This window comes from Drosophila novamexicana, unplaced genomic scaffold (genome assembly GCF_003285875.2).
Source record: "Drosophila novamexicana strain 15010-1031.04,08,12 unplaced genomic scaffold, DnovRS2.1 tig00004554-arrow-pilon, whole genome shotgun sequence".
In the NCBI taxonomy this organism is placed as follows: domain Eukaryota; kingdom Metazoa; phylum Arthropoda; class Insecta; order Diptera; family Drosophilidae; genus Drosophila; species Drosophila novamexicana.
Genome location: NW_020825051.1, coordinates 2011048 through 2032094, shown reverse-complemented (window position 1 = coordinate 2032094; position 21047 = coordinate 2011048). Strand labels below are relative to the sequence as shown.

The 21047-nt window shown below is 39.2% G+C and overlaps 3 protein-coding genes and 1 long non-coding RNA gene across 6 annotated transcripts; 2 read left to right on the top strand and 2 right to left on the bottom strand.

The window, feature by feature from the left end:
- Nucleotides 1–144: 144 nt before the first annotated feature.
- LOC115769575 (CAAX prenyl protease 2) lies at nucleotides 145–1701 on the top strand. Its single transcript, XM_030714439.1, has 2 exons — nucleotides 145–718; nucleotides 780–1701. The coding sequence occupies exons 1-2, from the start codon at nucleotides 337–339 to the stop codon at nucleotides 1280–1282; spliced, it is 885 nt and encodes a 294-aa protein (XP_030570299.1). The 5' UTR covers nucleotides 145–336; the 3' UTR covers nucleotides 1283–1701.
- On the top strand, nucleotides 1600–3798 carry LOC115769576 (bladder cancer-associated protein). Of its 2 annotated transcripts, none has more exons than XM_030714440.1 (2): nucleotides 1600–1701; nucleotides 1853–3798. In XM_030714440.1, exon 2 carries the CDS (start codon nucleotides 1899–1901, stop codon nucleotides 2136–2138), a length of 240 nt encoding a protein of 79 aa, XP_030570300.1. In that variant the 5' UTR covers nucleotides 1600–1701; nucleotides 1853–1898; the 3' UTR covers nucleotides 2139–3798. The 2 variants fall into 2 exon arrangements, with proteins under 2 accessions (XP_030570300.1, XP_030570301.1); XM_030714441.1 differs by having other exon boundaries at nucleotides 1601–1701; nucleotides 1837–3798.
- Nucleotides 3485–13527, bottom strand: LOC115769573 (mediator of RNA polymerase II transcription subunit 15). Of its 2 annotated transcripts, XM_030714436.1 has the most exons (7): nucleotides 13293–13527; nucleotides 12933–13043; nucleotides 11083–11109; nucleotides 9806–10003; nucleotides 5265–5518; nucleotides 3978–5209; nucleotides 3485–3907 (listed from the first exon to the last, which is right to left on the bottom strand). In XM_030714436.1, the coding sequence occupies exons 2-7, from the start codon at nucleotides 13026–13028 to the stop codon at nucleotides 3885–3887; spliced, it is 1830 nt and encodes a 609-aa protein (XP_030570296.1). In that variant the 5' UTR covers nucleotides 13029–13043; nucleotides 13293–13527; the 3' UTR covers nucleotides 3485–3884. The 2 variants fall into 2 exon arrangements, with proteins under 2 accessions (XP_030570296.1, XP_030570297.1); XM_030714437.1 differs by lacking the exon at nucleotides 11083–11109 and having other exon boundaries at nucleotides 3878–3907.
- Nucleotides 13528–20088: 6561 nt separating this feature from the next.
- LOC115769825 lies at nucleotides 20089–20753 on the bottom strand. Its single transcript, XR_004018787.1, has 2 exons — nucleotides 20671–20753; nucleotides 20089–20599 (listed from the first exon to the last, which is right to left on the bottom strand). It is a non-coding gene; the product is annotated as an uncharacterized LOC115769825 (long non-coding RNA).
- Between the last annotated feature and the right edge of the window lie 294 nt (nucleotides 20754–21047).

Here is a 21047-nt window from a genome sequence, read left to right as displayed (position 1 = left end):
AAGGCACATATGATTTTAATAATTAATATTTGAAAAAAAACAAGTTTGAAATAAATAGTAACGGGGTGAAATCATTGTGTAATAATTTGCGACCGTTAAACATAAGATTATAAAATAACTAAAGTTATGTGCTTGCTGACTGCTATCAAAACTGTGTCAGCTTAGTCTTGTACTTAACAGTGCTCTGTTAAAACAATGATATGATAAATCATCAGAGTTAGGGCACTTCTAGAATTTTACCAACAGCTGTTTTTGAAATATCTTTTTATTACTGGAAAAAAAAATAAAATTAATGATTATTAATAATAAAATAACTAAATTGAAAATCTAAGTGAAATGGCTGATGAAAGTATAATACTGCCGCCGCTGGCCTCACTGCCACAAATTCCGACTGCCATATCAGTCAGTTGTAGCTTTACCTTGGCCGTCATCTATGTGGGAAGTCTATATGTGTGGAGCACCAAGCATAATCGCGATCATCCGACGACAATAAAGCGACGCTTCGCCAGCGTCTCCTGTGTCATGTTAATGGCGCCGCTTTTTGTTTATTTCTTCTCATCACCAGAATTGCTGCAGCGAGAGCCATTCCCCAGCCTGCTCGGCTTCCGCTGGCAGGGACTGTGGCAGGCGATTGTGATACCCTATCTGCTCACCGCTCTGTTGTTTTTGGGACCCATCTTTGTGAACATGCAGAACGAATCATTCCGTTCCTACTTCGGTATGCCGTCTATAATGAGACAATCAATAAATTATTAACGTTTCCTTTCGTCAATTTGTAGACCTAGAAGCCTGGCGTGGCTCTTGCACCAGCATTATATGGATACGTAACCTTGTGATGGCACCGTTGAGCGAGGAATTCGTTTTTCGTGCCTGCATGATGCCACTTATACTGCAAAGCTTCACACCCATGAATGCCGTTTTTATAACGCCTCTCTTCTTTGGAGTTGCCCACCTGCATCACATCGCCGAGCGTCTGAGTGTGGGCATGGAGCTCAGTACCGCATTGTTCATCGGGTTGTTCCAATTTACCTATACGACGCTGTTTGGTTTCTATTCGGCATTCTTATTTGCCCGCACAGGCCATTTTGTAGCTCCGCTGCTGGCTCATGCCTTGTGTAACCATATGGGACTGCCCGATGTACAAGATCTTTGGCAGCAGGATCTGTGGCGGCGCGTTCTTGCTATTGGTCTGTATATTGTAGGGCTTGCTGGTTGGATTTACCTACTGCCCATTGCAACTGAGCCGTCGCTCTACAGCAATAAGCTTTACTGGAATGCTTAGAAGCCAAAAAAGGAGTAGTATGATCATTGTATTGTTGCCATAATCGAGATTTCGGTATCTCACAACCCGCATACATATGTATTTATGTATATTAGTAAGTCATATCATAGGAAACTGACTGTACAATGTTTAGATAAGTCTTCCGTTAAATAAACAGTGCTACTATTTTTAGAAAACACAAATATAGCTTTAAATGTGGCGCCAAACGTGTGGAGCAACTCTGTGTATCACAACTATCGATATTACTATAAAATCGCACGATAGCTTGGCAGCTGCGACAGCGATAACGATTACATCGTCATATGTGTAAAATGTTTTAAGAAATTAAGAAGCATGAGCAATGTGTGATAAAAAAATACGCACAAAAAACTGACGCTGAAATTAGCAACGAGCACTCCAGACAGCCGGACTTGTGGCAGGTAAGTGTCATAAGTGTATATAAGTGGGTTTTTGGGTAGCGCCAGATACAGCAACAACTACGCCCACACCACAACACAATAATGCTGACGTCTCGCTCGTCCCAGGACAAACGATAATTACAATTATAGCCCTAGTTCTTAATGTTTGCAGCAACAACAAAGCCAAATAAACGACACGTCAACGTTGCGGCCCGAAAATGTATTGCCTGCAATGTTTACTCCCCGTATTGCTCATACCAAAACCCACAAACCCAGCGCTTATGGAAACGCATGTCATGTTCATAGTGCTATATTTAATAGGCTTCTTTCTGGAACGGAAGCCATGTACGATCTGTAGCCTGGTATTCATCACCGCCGTTTCGCTGATCTGCTACAGCGGCGTGGGCAACTGCATCTTCTGGGGCAACTGCGAGGGACATCACTGTGAAAATGGTTAGACGCCGCCGACCCAATTCAACAGCAGTGTACAGAATACAGGAGTGCTAAATAATAATTACGTTCGCGTTGCTACAGCTTTACAATAGATACAATTTGCATACACAAACAATCCAACAAACAAACAAACAGTCAGTGATAAAAGTGAGTGAGTCAACAAGAGAGGAGGAGAGCCGAAGTGTGTGGTGTGTACGTAACTCGTACGTGAAAGTTTGTAAACAGAAGAGGAAACTAAACTGTATATCTGCCCACTCAGAAAGCCAAAAGAAAATATTAACAAGTCCATCCCAACGCGTTCGATAGCCTGTTTCTACTGCTGGTATTTTGTGTTTATGTATTTTAATTTAGCTAAATTTTCTGCCCCTCCCCCCAAATCCAAATTGTATTCAACTGTTTTATTTAGAATTAGAGGCGAGAGTTTCGTTTTAACAAGCGCTACAAAATGTATTGTAAATTTTCTGATTATGAGGAGAGGTACCCCGTCAATGCAACTTGAGATTAGTCATATGTTATTAAAATAAACTAATTGTAAAAAGAAAGAAACGAATTATAATATTGCTGTGCGTCCTTGCTGCGCCAATGGACGTTGATATCGGTTGTTCCCTGTCCTGTGCACATGCAAATTGTATATATATATATACACACACGACAAGCATACATATATACATTACATTTGATTGATATATAAATGTATAAAATAATCAAAAAAAAAAAATGTTGGATTTTCTTTACGAATTGCACTTCGTAAAATTAATTTAAGCAACTACAAATTTTCCAATTTGTTTGGACACGAGTTTAAGAAAAATCACAAAATAACGTAACAGAAACGAAGAATATCTATTAATAAAAACATTAAAGTAAAATAAAACAATTTATTGACGCTGTAGCTAACGAGATGTTTTCATTTCAAGTGCAAGCTGCAGCTGAAGATCGTTAGCATTGGGATAGCTACGTGACATCTACCTTTGGACAGCTTAAATTGTTTATTGTTGTGCTTCTCTGTGTGTATTATTGAATAACTTTTCTGAATCGAAATTAATAAAATTCTATTCTGTGTTTCTCCTATATGCCACCCATATTATTATTCTTGGGCGCATGCACTAAAGTATCCAGAGCATAGTTCTAATAAAATCCTCCATTATAATGCACACAGTATCTTTTGATTTCCAATTATCCACAATTTTATTCGCTTCAAAATGTATGTATATAAAAAATTTACAATTTGTTGGTGTTTTTTTTTTTGTTTGTTTACTTACTAAAAACTACAGAAAAGTATTAAAAATAAAATACTAGAATTTATATACAAATTTCATCGGATTTATTGTGAAAAAAAGGACGAAAAGAAAAATACTTCAAAACTGTAGACATATATTCAAAAGAAATACGATTTATCTTCAAGGCTCACAAAACTTGAGAGGACCGATTGGAATGTTATACATACAATATCTTTTTTACGAAAATATAGAAATACATATATAGAAATAGTGGGGGAAGGAGATATAGGTGGAAACATATATAAAGAGATTTCTTTTGGGGGCCAAAACTCAAAATTTCTATCGATTGACGTTTTCATTTTTGGCGTTTTGGGGGCTGCTACACATGCAAACGCATTAGTTTTGAGATGTTTTCGGAATCGAGCAACGGATGACGACACAGTTACAATTTGATATGGAAACAATAACGACGACCACGACGACAACCAGATACGATTCGCAGAGCAGCAATCACAGGCGTGTTGTTGTTGTTACTTAAACGGAACGAGGCTGGACGACTGAAAGAGAGAGAGAGAGGATCATTGGTTGACTGCCAAGTGAGTTATATGGTGAGTGCTCGGTGCTTACAGTGTGGTCGCTGCGACTCTTCGGAGGCGGGGCCGCCCTCGGCTGGCTGCATCATGGGCACGGGAATGCGCACGGGCTGGGCCAGGCTACGTCCAAAGATCATGCGGCCGAATGGCACCTGTGGTGGCTGATCGGGCATGGGTGGTGTCATGGTGTCGCGTGGCTGCTCCGGCAGCGGCTGCAGAATCAATCGTTGTATCTGCATAGGAGGCACTTGCTCCTCCTGTTGTTCGTTGGACTCCTGGTCACGCTGCTGCTGCTGTTGTTGCTGTTCTGGCTGCTGCTCGCGCTGCGGGCTTGGGGACTGGGCTGCAGTGGTGCTGGACTGCTCTCCGGATACCACAGGCGTCTCGGAGTGATCTTCCTCCTCGCTAGAGTTGGCGCTATTGTTCTCATTGGAGTCGGCAGCATCCTCAGCGGTCAGGCGGCGCAGCTCGTCGGTGAAGCGGTCCTCGGCCATGCGCTGAATGTTGCGCAGATCATCAGCGGTGATGCCCACACGCTGTAGTGCCATGCCCAGTGGCATGTGCTGGATCTGGATCTGTGGCATCTCGCGCTGTGGCATCTCACGCTGGGGCATCTCACGCTGGAGCAGTTCACGCTGCATCATCTCGCGCTGTGGCATCTCACGCTGTGGCATCTCGCGCTGTGGCATCTCACGCTGCTCCTGCTGATTCTGGGCGGGCATGGGCATATCGTTGGTCATCTCAAACGGACGGAAAGGCAACTGATGCATGTGAATGCGCACGGTCTGAATTTGGGGCTGCTGCGGCTGCTCCTCCATGCGCGGCGCCTGCATCACCTGTGGGGGCATTGGTGGACGCATGGGCAGATGCTGGAACGGAGGCGGCAACTGGCGAATGATAATGGAACCCTGCTGGGGCAGTTGCTGTTGCATCGCTGGTGGCATCATGCGCTGTGGCATGTGGGTCAACGGCATCTGGTCGGGTATGCGGCCAAATGGAATGGGCACACGCTGGAATGGAATGAACATTGGGCGCATTGGCTCAACATCTTCATCTGAATCTTCCTCCTCCTCGCGCTGGCGCTTGGACTCCTTCTCTTCCTTGTCGTCACCGCCATCGCAGAAAATGGAAATACGTTCGCCTGTGATGCGTGCCTTCTTCGGATCGGTGGTCAGATTGACGCCGAAAGGCAGCGACACGGTCTTCGAGGGTGAGTCGACAAACTCCTCGGCATGCTTGCGCTCCACCACGCAGTTCATGCGGGATCTATAGAGAATGGATTAATATAGATACACGTCTAAATTAGGAGTGTGCTAATTACTTCTTGTTGTTGCGCAGAATGGCGGCGGCCAGATCGCTCAAGTCCAGCTCGAGCGGCATCTTGCCTGGGAACTTTTGCATCTCCTCGGTCTCATCGCTATCTGAATAGGAATTGTCGTGATCGTTGACATTGTGTTCAATGCCCTCGTTCTTTGATTCCGTTCTCTTATCAACAACGGTCTCATCGTGATCGAGATTTTGCAAATCCTCACCGGCATCGGATTTGCCCAGCAAAGCTTCAGCTCTTGGTAGCTCCTATAAAATACAAAATATAACTAAGTGTAAGAATGCATTATATTATTTTAGATTTTCATTCAAGATTTAAACCATTTGGTGCTGATCTGATCGATAGAGAAATAGCGCATATATACCGAAAAAATATAAATATATATATATATCTATTTATATTTATATGTATATGATATTTTGCAAAGGTTTGTTGTTTTCAGACAATTTCAAGGCTTTGGTGGATTTGACTAGGAAATGTATTTGACGTATTTTGTCGCTTATTTTGTTTTATTTTCCTGTATTTTTGTGATTCGTTTTTTGTTAGAAACCACTTAAAATACTTTTGGCCAGCAAGCACGTACTGGCAATATACGACTACAGTGGCTGCAATTGTTATGTGCCTCTAACAATGAGTCGTTGTCGTCAGAAGAAGTGACCCCAACCTACATACAAAAACGACGCGACGTCGGACGCAACTGCGACTGAAACCAAAAGTAAAATGCCATAAAAATTAAAAAAAAAAAACCAAACACATATTACATAAGCACAAACACACATACACACACTTTAGCTGAGCATACTTCACGACACAGCAAAAAAAAAAAAATGCTCACACACAAAAGCAAATTTAAATAATTTGTTGAACAAAACAACAAAAACCTCATTAATTCAATGCGATGGCTGCGGCTGCGGCTGTGGCTGCTGCTGATGATGATTGATAGTGGGACACAAGTGGGCAGCGGGGCAGGGTGTGTGGGTGGTTTTGAGGGTACCTGCCCAGGGGCAGAACGCCAGAAAGTCCGCAAGCAGCCGGTGCTTTGGTTTGAAAACTAATGTTATAGACAGCGTCATTGTCATCAGCATCGTATATATCCGGTAGCTAATGGGTTCTGCGGCTCATTATCTGTGGCTTGACATTGGACCATAACTTAAGGGAAGAGTTTCTTACTAATTGGACAGCTGCAATTGCAATTTTAATTTATTTGACGGCTGGTCAAGTCAAGCAGCCACATTTCCTATTAAAAAAAAAAAAAAAAAAAAACAACAACAAAAACTAAACCCAATTAGCTGGCTCAATACTGTTTGGGTATTTTCCTCTCGGCATATCTGGGCAAACAAAAGGTTGCAGCTGTGCTGCTGTGCTCTAAGCAGATTCATTAGTGCTTAATGAAGCGCAATAGATTTCTTATGTGGCGGCAACAGATGCTGCTGGAGAGCAAAAGCTAAGACCAAGTATTTGGTTGCTCGGTCTGAGTCATATGTGACACATAATTGCTTTTCGCCTGAAATCCAGCCACAAAATTTCACTCAAAAATATAAATAAAAGCAGAAAAAATGAGTAACTGAAACTAAAACTGAGCCAACCAGTTTGACAACACCAGAAACCAAGTCAGCAAGTCTCTGTTCCAGTTCCAGTTCCAGTGCCGCCTTCCCTGCCCGGCCAACCACTTAGTCAATTGCTAAGCTTCAACTCCGGTTTACAGCTCAATTTTTTTTTTATTGTGTTTACTTTTATTTTTCTGTTAAATTTCAAGGCCAGGCAGCGCCGAGAGATAACATCAATTACCCAGCACAGAACATTTGCGGGCACATTAAAAACTAGACACGTAGGCCCCATTTGGATTCGCACTGCGGCGCGCACACATTTAGATGACAATTAAATGATTACAAATTGAAAGCTGTGTGCAATTACTTTTTTGCCTGACTGTCTGTCTGTCGGTCTGTCCGAAAGTCTGACAGTCTGTCTGGCTGTCTATAAACCTATTTTTAGCATTGACGCAAGTGCCATTTTCAAATTGAAATTCTAGGCGCGCAGAGTTTCCTTTTGAAAATCCCAAGCGTTATTAAAATGTTCAGCAGGCAATGTCTTGGCATCTGGCAAAGTGTTTGCAAATTTGCACAACAGCCACATAAATTATAAATCATCTATTGCGATGTGCGAGTGTGTGTGTGTGCGAGCGTATATTGCCATTACATAATCGTCCATTGGGGCCCATAAGTTTTGGCTTTGTTTGCGTGCCCAAAACGAAAGACTTAAGCGCGCAACTTGCCTTAAATGGCAAACAGTCAACGCGTCTTCGACTGCGTCTTTTGTCTATATGTGTGTCGGCGCCTTCTGTGTGTGTGTGTGTGCTGACGACTTACAAGTTGTCTGTCTGTCAGTCTGCCTGCCTGTTCGTGTGACGGTGCCAAGCGGCGCCAGCCGGCAAAAAGTGACAGCAAATGCATTATGGCTGCTGCGGCTGCCCCTGCCGCTGCCCCTGCCCCTGCCCCTCTACCGGCTGCTGGTGCCGCCTCAGCTGATGATCTCTGGCATTTGCCGCGCCCACGCCCGCTGCGCCGCGCTTGAGCGGATTACTATGTGGCATATGTGTGTATAAAAGCTGGTTTTTTATTTTTCCACAGACATTGCAACATGTTGCAGTGGCTGCTGCTGCTGCTGTTGCTGTTGCTGCTGTGTTCCGTTTGCTGCTTTCACTTTGTATTTGCCATTTGATTCGCAATTGTTGCCACTGATGATTGTGTCGCAAGCTCCCAGCACCCGAGCTCTACCATTTTGGTGTCCACTTAAGCGTCAAATTATGGGAATTTCGCTTGATTGAATTTTTCATTGCGCCTCCGCGTCTTTACATAAGCCCCCTAACACTTTATATAGAGAGTTTCGGGTTGAATAACCCGCTCCAAATTGGCAGCATCATCTGACGAGGCTTTTGTTAAATTCATTTATTGTTGTTGCTGTTTCGGTTTTTCATCATTAAATTTAATTGCCGCTGCATATTTATATATGCATTTAATTAGTTTTATTGTTTGTTATGGGCACTTTCATTGCACGATAATTGAATACTGATGATGCGGCATAATTCAGTATGCAAATGTTTAGAAAAAAAATCACGAGTTATAAAAAATATAGTTAGAAAAAATATGTAAAATAAATAAAAGAAATATGCATACGTTTGAGGTTGTCTTGCAGATGATTTAGAAACGCCATTAAATTTGAATTATGTGGCATGCGCAAAATGCGCCGTCATCAAACGATGTATACACCCATATATAACATTATGGCATATACCATATGCCATATACCATATGTGGTTGTTATGGTGCGGCTATAATGGTTTTAATGGGCTATTTGGTTACATAGGGTGAAATTTCTCAAGGAAGCACGCAACACGCTAATTGAATTTGCACTTATACAATTTTAGACGAATATGAATATGAATATATATACGAATGTGAATGCACAATGAGTGCCCAATAGCAGTTGTTGTTGTGCATTCAATTGCCTTGATTGTGCATGCAATGTGGTAAATATTGCGCTATATATATATATATATAGACATACAACTTGTTAGGCTTTAGATACAATTAATTATATCTTGTAATGACAGCACAGTTTTCAGTTTTGCATATCCAATTGATATTGTGTCGGCACTTTTTCTATATATCTGTGATTTATAGTCGAGCCTTGATGTAGATGAGCTATTATTTACTTTCAAATTGGTTTTTCAGTTTATATACTGAATCATGTCGGAAAGTTTCAAGCTAATCGGAACTATAAACTTTAAACTTTAATTTCATTCAAGCTTATTTCTTCAGTTAATATATTCTTTGTTAATCTTACGAACCGTAAAATAGGAAGTTTAAGTTTTATTTCATTTGCTCAAGCTGCACCACTCTAATCTGAATTCTATTGAGCTGCCCGTTCACTGCAATTATCTATAAGCGCTTGTGGGTTTTATTTCGCTTGGGGTTTTCCATTATTTTGCCAAGCTTTGAGTAAACAACAACATTAAATAAAAACCTAAAGGCAGCTGTTTTGTTGCTTGATTATGCGGGCATACAGTGCCTGCAAAAATGTTGTATACCAGAGCTTGTGGCTAATAGTGCGTGCAGTAAACAGGCTGAAAGAAACTTAACATGCACTTATCTAAGCCCTGTGTGTATTGTATATTGTCGGGAATAATCAGCAAACACGCATCCAACAGGCAGTTGTTATATCCAGTTGTCGACATTTTCCGGTAATTATCATTAATTTACCACAATAATTCGACTGTTGCGGCTAATCAGCGCGTCGAAAATGTTCGTGACGTGCGCAACGAACGATGCAAAAGGCAATAATAGCCATATAACATTATAAAGATTAGGTAACCATATGAATTTTACACGATATACGACTCGAATACTGACACCGACCGATACGAAATATACGTTTATGTAGCGCTCTCTCTCTTTCTGTATTATGAGTCCCTATCCCGCCGGCTAATCTTTAAATCTTGAATAGCTGTGCATTCAGGCGTTTAACAGTCCACTTACCTTGTTCACCTGCTGCAGCGTTTCCAGCATCAGCTCCTTCTCCAGCACCGAATCGAGAGCCTGCACTTGATCACAGGAGGCCTTGGCCTGCAGATACGATGAGGCCAAAATGAAGGCGCCCAGCACAAACGAGGACACAATTATGGTGAATGCGGTGATTTTGGCTATTTTCACCGAATTCGCCTGACGCTTGTACGCCTGCAACAACAATAGCAATGTAAAAAGATTAGTTTTAGTTTTTAGTTTTTTATTTCGTGTTTTAATTATTGACTACAATCAAAAAAGACAAAAGTAAAAGTGTTACGTGCTCAATTTTAAGCGCTGACCTTTCGAGCGAGTAAAAGCGTTGACCTTGCTTGTTGGCAAAGTCTTTGACTTTGTGGCTCACGTGCCGAAATGTTGCAGTGCAAGGTGCAAAAACAGAAATGAGGTTAAAAACTTGAATGTTAAGGTAAAATGCAAACGTTTATAGCGAAAAAGTAAAAGCTTTTTGGGGGTTTCCATAGAATCAGACTTTGCGGCCGTCAAGTTTTTCATTTGGCTTTGATAGGCGTAACTGGAACTGATTAGATCATCCCAAAAAACTTTTAGATTAGGCAAAAATTAACAGCAAAATGTTTGACAAATATTTGTCTAGTTTTTGTAGGTGCAAAAATTTGTAAGTTGATGTCAAAAGAAGGCCCAATAAACAAATAAGCCAGATAGACTGTTAGAAATAACAAAAACTTGCACAACAGGAAATAATAAAAAAAAGAGGCGACCACAAAAATTTGAGGAAATGAAAAGGCCAACAGAGCAGAGCCCCAAAAAATCAAAACAAAAAACAAAAGACTGAGGAGAGTTTTAAAGTCTTTGCTGCTTTGGGTGTGAGTGCAGTCAGTCAGGTGAGGCACAGATACACTCATGTGTGTGCGTGTGTGTGTGTGTGTGCTGTGCAGCGAAATGTGCAATTTTACACCTTTAGATTGTGAGTATTGTGCTCATTTTTTGTTGTTGTTTTTTGTTCAACAAATGCAATTGCGAAAGTGAGTCGCAGCCGAAGTCGAAGTCATCAGCAACAGCGAGTATAGTGTATAAAGTAAAGTGAAGTGCTATGTGGTGAACGTTAGGCATAGCTAAAGCAGCAAAAATAAAATAAAAAATGAAACAAGAAGATGAACAAAATACGGCTCTAGCTTGTTACTGTTGATGAGTTTTTGTTGTTGTTGCTGTTGCTCATTATTTGTGTAGCTGGTGTTGGGTGCAGTTGTTAAAGACAAAAGACTTGAACGACAAACCTGATGATTAAAGTTAAAAAATCCCAGCTGTGGTTTGTTGTGTATAGTGCGAGGGGGGTTGAAATTATATAAATTTTTTTTTATTTTTATTTATATTTAGGTGATTGTCAATCGCGTTTGGATTTGCATTCACAATTTTGGTTGAAGTGTGTGTGAAAGGAAAACGATTTTTGTGTTTGATGGGCAAAGGCACACAAAAACACAAACACACACATACACATAAAATGAGAGAGAAACAAAAACAAAAGGTTAATGAGTTGGTTGCATGAAGGTTTCATATTATATTTAAGTGAAAGCCGCAGGTCTAAGTACACCAACTGAAGGCTGTTCGAGAAGATGCGACTGGTAGTTTGTAATTTGATCAATGCATATGTGGCATGATACAGCTCGCAAACTCGTTTGAATTGAAAATCGAATAAATTTATTAAGAGGCATTGACAGGCTTGAATAGACGCAAATCTAGCCGAAATAGTTGTTAGGCTCCAAAGTCTACATTTTATTTCAGTTTTCATAAGCTTTTTACATTGTCTCATTAGCCGGTCAACTCTTGCATCAGTCCCTAGCTCAAGCCCAGCTGGGGTCACTGTAAACTCAATTGCGTGTTAGCTAACTGCCAGCTTTCACTGTGCGGCCCCAGAGAGGCTGCTCTATAAGTGGGCTGGCCGCTCGTTGAGTGAGTGGTGCAATTTATGGCTGATGCGGACGTTTTGCAAATGCAATGCAATGCAAAAAAAAAATACAAAAATGGGAAAAATGCAAATGCACTTTTTATGCAAATTTCAAATCAATTGCAGCCCACATTGCGCACAGTTCGTCAAAGCTCGAGACCTGGCGAACTCAGAGCTCAGCTTGGGTGCAATAATTGCGCCAGTTTTAGCTGCTGCTGCTGCTGCTGCCTGATGTTGTCATGGCGCATTATATTTAGCTTATTTGTTTGTGTTTATCATTATGAAGTTTTGTATTTACAGTCGTGACTTTTGTATTAGATCTCAAATTTGGTTTCCAACTGGTTTCTATTTGCTCTGCTCTGCTCTCCGCCGTTGCGGTTGCTGCAAATGGGTACAAATCTATTCACACTATGCCGAGAATTGCGCTGTATCCATTTGCTTCGTTGCAGCACTCGCTGCCTAGGTTTTGTTTCTGATTTATTTATTTAATTTAATTTTTCTTGCTTTTTTTTGTGTTGGTTTTGTCTTAAAATGTCAACGGCGCTTGACGGGGGTCGCACACAATTGCCAAAGCTGTGCACGTTGCATGCAATTCGCAGTGCCGGGTCTTAATGGCCACAGACACAGCGGCTGCATATAATCATAATAATAATTGGAAAAGTTGCATTAAAATTATCCACAGCCAAATTGCTTATGCATGCAGTTGCAGACAGCAGAGCCGGATCAGATGGCGACTTAGTTAGTGAAAATGATCACGTTTGCAGCTGCGTGCAGAAAGGCAAACACACAGACAGACCGACAGAGGGACAGACATTATCCGTGCACACAAAAGATGCAGGCAGCGACATATTGCGCATACGCGTCGTATGCCCGCAACGGATGTGCCGGCCAAACGAATGACCCTGGCATTTTTTTATATTTTTTTTTATTGCTACCTGACAATCTGCAGCTGGGCTCTGGCCAAGTAACGCTTGAATCGCTGCTGACCTGCTTGCAGCTTATATAAAGTTAGCGCAAATAATTGCCAGACTCAAATGACATATGGAAATTGTAATTAGCTGGGCCATTCAACAATGACAAATTGACGCATTAAACGCAATCTACCAAATATTGCTAGGGTCAATTATTTAATGATAATGATAGATGGCTAATTTCTAGGATTTTAATGTGGGGCTTACTCACCGGTGGCGGTTCGCTGGCGGTGCTGTAGACCTCGCTAGCCGCATAGTCGGGCTTCAATTGCACGGTAGCCATGGATACGTTATCCTTCTCGGTCATCTATGTATCTATGCACTATAAAATAAATACATAAATATGACTTGGTATTCATCAAACACTTAGGTTCACATTCAGCCTTAGATCTTATTGTTTTTCGTCATGCTGCACAAATAGTTTGAACCAATTTTTCGTGCACTTTCAAAATTGTAGCTGGTTCGTTAAAAATTGCATATTGGAAAAATTTCACTTTTTTGGACAATTGGTTTGTTTTTTTTTTATTTTCGTCTTCTTTTTAGTTGTTTTATTGTCGACTTCTCCACTTACATTGAAATTTATGTGTTTTGTTTTTAACAGAAACGACGCTCAGTAACGAAAAAGTAAAAGGAGTGTTGCGCTTTTTAAAATTTATTTTGTTGTTGTTTGTTTCGCTTGTTGGAACAGTTTTGGTCGCTTTGTGCGGTTATGAAAAAGTTGCCTGACCAACTTTTCAGAGGTCCGCCAGGTGGATAATGAAAATACTACGTCTTTGTTGTACGACTGCCACTCGCCGTCTGAGGCCTCAAACGCGTTTCGTTTCAGATTTTTCTACCAGATTTAAAACTTTTTTCGTCTGTCGGCGTCGACTGCAAAGCCACAAACACACGCAAAGCGCGGCTCACACACACACAAGCGCGCACATCAACTAATACACACGCAAGGCAAGTACACGATCGGCAGCAGCAAAAAACACGAACGTGAAACGAGAAACAAATAAAAATAAGAGTAACACAAAATACACATACACACGCATACACTTACCCACACACTCACATAGCATTAACAATCACTTGATCGTGTATATATATGTTTTTGCAGCCGAGCTCGACAGAGAGCTTAAAAGCTTTCGGGTGCGGCTTGCTGGCTTGCCAGAGCAGCTACGCAGCAATTTTTCTTTCAAGCTGTCCACGAACTTACTTTAGTACAAAAAATATTAAAACAAATTTGTTTTTCTCTTCGTCTTTCCTAATTGGCTGTAAAACCTTTTCGATTCGCTTTGGACTCAGCTTTAATGCATAAACAGACGAGTATTTTCACGAATTCCTTCTATTCAATTATTAACGCCCAACACTTGTATAATCGGCAACTATTCTCATTGTGGTAATAGACCATGGCGTAACCATTGCAAATCAATTTTTTTTTATTTACAAATAAAATTATATCTTTCTTATGAAGCACACATCTATATACAAATTAATTTGTGTGTGTAATCCTCAAGAGAAAGAGAGAGAGAGAGAGAGAGAGAGAGAGAGAGAGTTTCGCAATAGGTTATCGCTGAACTGTGCAAATCGAAATTCGGTGATAGCTTTCTATATATGCACATATGCATATGTTCGCAATTCCTTCTACTTATAATCTTACATGCCTGGCGAACTCAAGATGTAAACATTATTTGCGAAGCTCTACGCAAAGTGTTCAGACATACGTTTACAATTAAAAAGAAGAGCTGATTCCTAGACAAAGCTGCAGCCGAAATGAAGATACTTTACGCTGTGACTTTTATTCTGCTTTTGCTGGCATTTCAGCGTTTGACATATTCGCGAAAAATAGTACATCCAGATGTGAATAACAAACTCAGGACTGAGCCCATAAGGGACTTCACGGGGAAGCCCATACGTCTTGAATTTGAAAAATAAGTGTTAAAAAATATACTTTATATTGTAAATAAACCATTGTTGTTTAATGTCAGAGTAGAGGATAAGCTAGGCAAAGTCAGAAAAATTATATTCACATGACATTTACTTTTGCGAAAGAGACAGACAAAAAACAGAAAGAGATACGAAAAACCAAAAATAAATAAAGCGTGAAAACGTGTAGGGCTTACTTGAAACTATGAGAATCGCATAGTAAGGCAACGGAAATATGTACGTACATATAAATATAACAAAAATCAGTTGTCTAGTGGAATACAAGTTGTTCTGTTCAATCAATAAGTCTGGAAACCCCATAATAAACTTAACTTAATCCATATGGACTTGTTAATTAATGTTTGCGTTCTGTTTCTTAAAGCACAATTGTGGCTAAGCGAGTATTTAAATCATGACAAAATTTTTGAATAGTTCCAGAATTTATAAGATTAGGTAGCGCTTGATAATTAAAAAAGTTTTTGAGTCTACCTCTTCAAAACTAAGATCTTTAAATATACATCAGTTAGGAATGCCAAGCTGTATCTGTATCTGCTTCTCAGCATTGTAAGTCGGTTTGCATAAATAGAATTTTCAAATCAATAATCTACTTAGCAAAGTCTCAGTGGGGAAATCATTCGTATATCTGAACGCAAGGTATTAAAACGTTATAAAGTGAGTATCGCAAGATATCAATATACTGAAATCAACTAGATTTTTGCTTGAATACTGCCAGAGCTATCAACAACATGAATTTTCTTTGCGTCTTGGTAATTTTCCTACTTTTCATGCAATTAACCGTCAACTGTGAAGTGTTAAAGTTGCGACCGCAACCCGCGAAGGATTTTACGGGAAGACGCAGACGCCTCTTTCCTAATGTCGCGTCGATCAGGACCTAATATATATATGTTTATTTATATTGTATCCCTTTGAATGAGCACCACAATAACGTGCAGTTATTTGTTATAAATTGGTTTATTAAACAAATATGTTCTTCGTGAAAAATTTTATGAAAATGTAAAATTTTATATATTGTTCACTTGATACTTTCTTATCTTCAAATGTAGTCTATCAGCTTTATTAGCTGCCTAAAATTAACAGGAAGCCTTAAGCAGTCGTCTTTTAAGGGTTTCTTGCTAATTACAATCAAAATACTTGTAAAAACAAAGATTTTAATAAAACACACTGTTAATAATTTATTTATAATTAATGGCAATCGAATGTTTCCAGTATGCAAAGATTATTAGTCTCACAAGTGCTCACAAGCTACAGTAAAACATAGCTAGAGAAGTAGCCAAACGTGTTTATAGCTTAAAATTGCGGATCTTTCAATAGTTACAGAAAAATTAAAAACGATAAAAAACGTTTTTTTTTTCTACAAATAAACCTACACAAGAAAATTGTTTGTTACATGCTAAAGCTACGTCTTCAAAATATAATGTAGCATAAATATATATGTATATAGACATCTCCACTTCCGCAAATATCGGTTCTTAGCATTGACTACTCTTCAGCATAAGAAAAGCCTTATAAAAAGTCTAAGAACAATGTAACCCAATCGCCTAGCACAGTCGAGACGTGCCAATTTTGCATCATTGCTGAACCTGAGCAAGATATCACTAGATCGAAAGCCGAAATGAGTCATGCTGATTGATTTCAAATATGAGAGCTCCGGCAGCCGTGAACGTTTATAGAAAGCCCTTCAGCTAAAGGTTATTTCGCCTAGGTCTGGATGATATTTTAATCAGGAACATTTATAAAATAATAATAACATTAACGCCTTATCAGCTGTGACTAGGGTCAATGAAATACATCCACCCAACACATGACGATAATGTAGACATTAATGTAATCTCTTCCGGCTTTTACCTGATAATTATATTTTACAATGTTTTAATTATTCGTAGTCTCGACTATTAATAATAAATAAATAGTTACAACACCTTAAATGCAAATACTATTATCAGCCTGTCTCTCTGGTCAGTGTAAATAGAATCGAGCAATCATTAATCGCGACTGTCGAACTAGGACTAGACGTTCACATCAATCGTAGTATTGACTGCATTCGAGCTAATTGTAACATCAGATCCTTGAACACAACAGGGACTGCCAACAAAATGAGTACACCTCACGCTATGGGCTTCATCCTGCTAATCCTGCTGGCACTTTTCAGTTTTGCTTTAGCACAACACGCAGTCCCGGACGAAAGGAGGTTGAGGTCTTTCGCCCACACTTCCGTTATGGGAAGGCCCAGGCGTATCGATTTTAATAAGACAACTACAAGTATTAATAAAAATGCTGTTAATTGATAATAAAGAAAGTGTTTTTTTTTTGGAATAATTTAAAGTTTTCAAATTGCTTGCGATTAAGTGATTAAGTCTTCAAAATATAATACATCATTGATATTTTCAATGATGCTTTTTTCATGCTTTGATTGATATTTCCTTATATATCAAATGCTGAAATAATCCTTCTAAGGCCTTCATGTAACCTTATATAATTGCAAATCTATTATTTACCAATAAAATGATGTCTTTCGTATAAAGTACACATCCATATACAGATTCCTTTATGTGTGTAATCTGAAAGAGTGAAAGTACTGCAATAGGTTATCGTTGAACTGCGCAAATCGAAATTGAATGATAGCTTTTTATATATGCACATATGCTCATGTTTGCAATTCCTTCTACTTATAATCTTACATGCCTGGCGAACTCAAGATGTAAACATTATTTGCGAAGCGTTACGCAAAGTGTTCAGACATACGTGTGCAATTAAAAAGAAGAGCTGATTCCTAGACAAAGCTGCAGTAAAAATGAAAATACTTCACGCTGTGACTTTTATTCTGCTTTTGCTGGCATTTCATCGTTTGACATATTCGCGAAGTATAGAACATCCAATTGAGGGGAACAAACTAAGGCCTGAGCCCAAAAGGGACTTCACGGGGAAGCCCATCCGTCTTGATTTTGAAAAATAAGTGTTAATAAATATAATAAAAATTGTTAATGAAGCATAGCTGTTTTATATTTGATACTCCAGGCCCAGGTCAGAATTTATTTTACATGACATTTGCTAGTAGGAAAGATTTAATTATATATTTTTTAATCTATTTAACGGAGAGCACTCTAGGTCAAAGACAAGAATTAAATTATATACGGCGAATGCTTTATAGATGTTGGATCGATGCGCTTCGCAGATAGGAATATGTGAATACTTGTATGTACACATCTAATACAAATGTATGTGTGTAAGTGGTGAGCACATAGTAATAAGCACATATTTATATAAGTTTAGCTACTGCGATGCATCGATATGCTCGATCTGTTTGTGTAGCGCATCGTAAAGCTCGGCACACACAAAATTAAAGGTGCCCAACACATTCGCGTACACATAAATTAAAACCCAGATCTCGTAAAACTAGCTTCGGCTCAAATTTGTTGTCGCTGGCGTCGGCGTCGACGTCGCTGTCAACGTCGGCGTCGGCATTAGTCTCAGCTGCACTGCAACGGCCGTTGATCAAGTCGCTTTTGTGGCAGCTGTCTTTGTTGTTGTTATTGTTGTTGTTGCACCACTCAAACTTGTTGCTGCTTACGAAAAAACATAAACTTTTCGCTTTGCCGTAGTAAAGATTTTGTTGTCTTATATACCCATTAAAATTGTATATACAGGGTATAATTAAACCGTCCTTATGTATGAATCAGACAAAGGAAATTTCTGCTTACATCAGTTATATTTGTATTGAATAACAAGCGCTTACATTTAAAACTCTCTCTCGCCTTTCTGTGCGCTTCTCATGAGCCTTTTATTTGAACAATATTGGTTATTATATGCATGTTTAATTAGATTTCAATACTATTTCCTTTATATTTATAATGTAGACGACTTATAACTATGTCATAGCTGATAAATCTTAGTTTCCCTCTCTCTCTCTCTCTCGCTCTTTCGCTTCCTTATCTACTACCTAAACTTTCTCTCTGAGATCAAAATTAAACAGCATCTCGTGAAAGCATGAGTATGAAATGCGATCGACATCAAGGAATGTGTATTTCTAGTAAATACGAATTGTATGTTGAGTCAATGTAGACCAGTGCTCCACAGGGTATAAGCTATTCGAGCACACTCTTTATTCTGCGTCGTTCAAATAATTGAAGTGGCCACAGCGTCTAACAAAAAATCATTGCACTATACACAAATAGTCTTATGTCTATATAATATATATAATATTGAGTATATAGCATGTCTGTATATATGTATGTTTGTGTGTGTGTATGTATGTGGCCAGGGTTCATCTTGATTGCCAGATGGCCAGTATCATTGAAGTGCATCAAATGCGCCGAATCATTAACCAATATCATTATATGCATGACTCTCATGAAATATATAATCGTTCAAATTAGTCGCTAAATTTTTTTTCATTTTAATTATTGTTATTATAATTATAGTTTTATTGCCTTTTATAAGCTTTATTACTTTTGCGTATAAATATATTTTGTTTAGCTTTTGTTTAAATTGTTGTTATTTATATTTTTGTTAAGTTTCTTGATATTGTTATGTTTTTTTTGCTGTTCGTTTGGGTGATTGGCGCTGGTTGTTTTTTTTTGTAAATCGTCGTCTATTATTTAATTCTTATAAATGTTAGCAAACGTATACAAAAGCATCCGTAGTTTGATTGGGACGGGTTGCTTTGTTGATTTTACATTCGCCTTACTAATAGTTTATATCATGCTAGACGCTCGTTTATTAGCTGTATCTCAATGACCCAATGCCCGGACCGGCGTTTGACCGCTATCATTATGCAATCTTGAGTTTATTTATGTTTTTGTTGTTGTTTTTCCTACTGTAATTACATAATTTTTATATTCGAAATGTCACAAGCCAACAAACGCAGTCGCCGCACAAACTTTGAGCTTCAGCTCTCAGTTCACATTGAGTTATTAGTGATTAAATTTCTTTTTCAGCTTAGGGTTTATGCAACCAGTCGCCCAATGCACGAAGCCAACACCAACGCCAACGCCAACACCATCCCGCCAATCACCGCAGCACGCCCCATTCCCAGTTCCCATAAGACGTCGTGGACATTACAGCATCCCCAGCATTTGCGATCGGAGCTGTCAGAGCTCCACTAATTGCCGGCTTCAAACTCCGCATGACTTTCATTTGTTTAGATTTTGGACTGTTTTGTTTGTTTTCGTTCCCAAATTCAAAAGGCACTTGCCGATTTGCATATAATAATCCGGGGAGCAGCTGAAATGCCAAATTAATTAACGATACCCTATGAAAAACAATACTTGCATCAGCTTTGTTATCCAATTGCAGGTTTTACAAATTAGATTAGCATAGATAGATACACACTTTCAATTAAACACAGCAGAGTTACGAAGCGGTCGAAAAATAGATCCAATCTTTATACTATAGATAGAGCTTAGAGCTATGATGAGGTTCACAAGCAAAAACTTTGATTTTGGTCGAGAAATTAATGAAATTTCTGGGAATTTTATTGTCTCAGCAAATGTGCGCATTATCTTAATTATTTAACCTGTGCGAACTAAACGTATTTGGGAATTGCCATTTTCAAAAACTCACTTTTCTGGTTTCTGCGCTCATCTACATGATTATTTAACAATATTAGAGATCAAGTTCAAAGTCGTAGAGCACTTAGAGCAGTTCCTATAAGTTTTGACCTGTCGCAATAAAGTTTTTAGAGCTTAAACAAATTACAAATAAATTAAATCGAGCTGAGCTTAGCTTAAAGCTCTGATTGGCCGCTGTTGAAACCTAAGAATATTTCACATAATTGTAATTACACCAAAATCGTTTTAATTAGCGTGCACGTGAATTCTCGGATCTGTCACTGATGCTAATTCGATTTGGTTTTCGCAGAAAGCGGCCATTATAAATGTCTACTGCGCAATAGTGCAGGAATATTTATGCATCTATTTGAAATTCAAAATTGTTAAGCATCGGGTACGCCTACAAATTACAATTTTCTTTTTATTATGGGGATTTTTACAGTTTCGTTAAGTTTTTTGTTTTGTTTTTACCCAACTCTTAACGCGATTCAACCAACTTGATTTGCTCTCTCTCCGATAGGGAGCCGGCGGTACCAAGCGGCGACTTGGCACCAACACGTCGGCTCGGGCACATGCCTGGGAATAAAGCGGCAACAAAAGGAAAACAAAAGCGCTTCAATGCGGCTTTACGACTCTACAGGGAGCGCTGAAAGAGGCTCGCATATGTATACATGTGTGCTCCTATATGCAATACCCAGGCACAACTACATAAGTTCGTCAAAGCACACATATGTCTAATAACTAATCGCAGGTGTGTACGAAACGAAAACCCAAAAAAAAAAAATATAAATAAACGCAAAAAAGTTCGTAAATAATAGCAACAACAGTCGTAACAAATATTTGTGGTC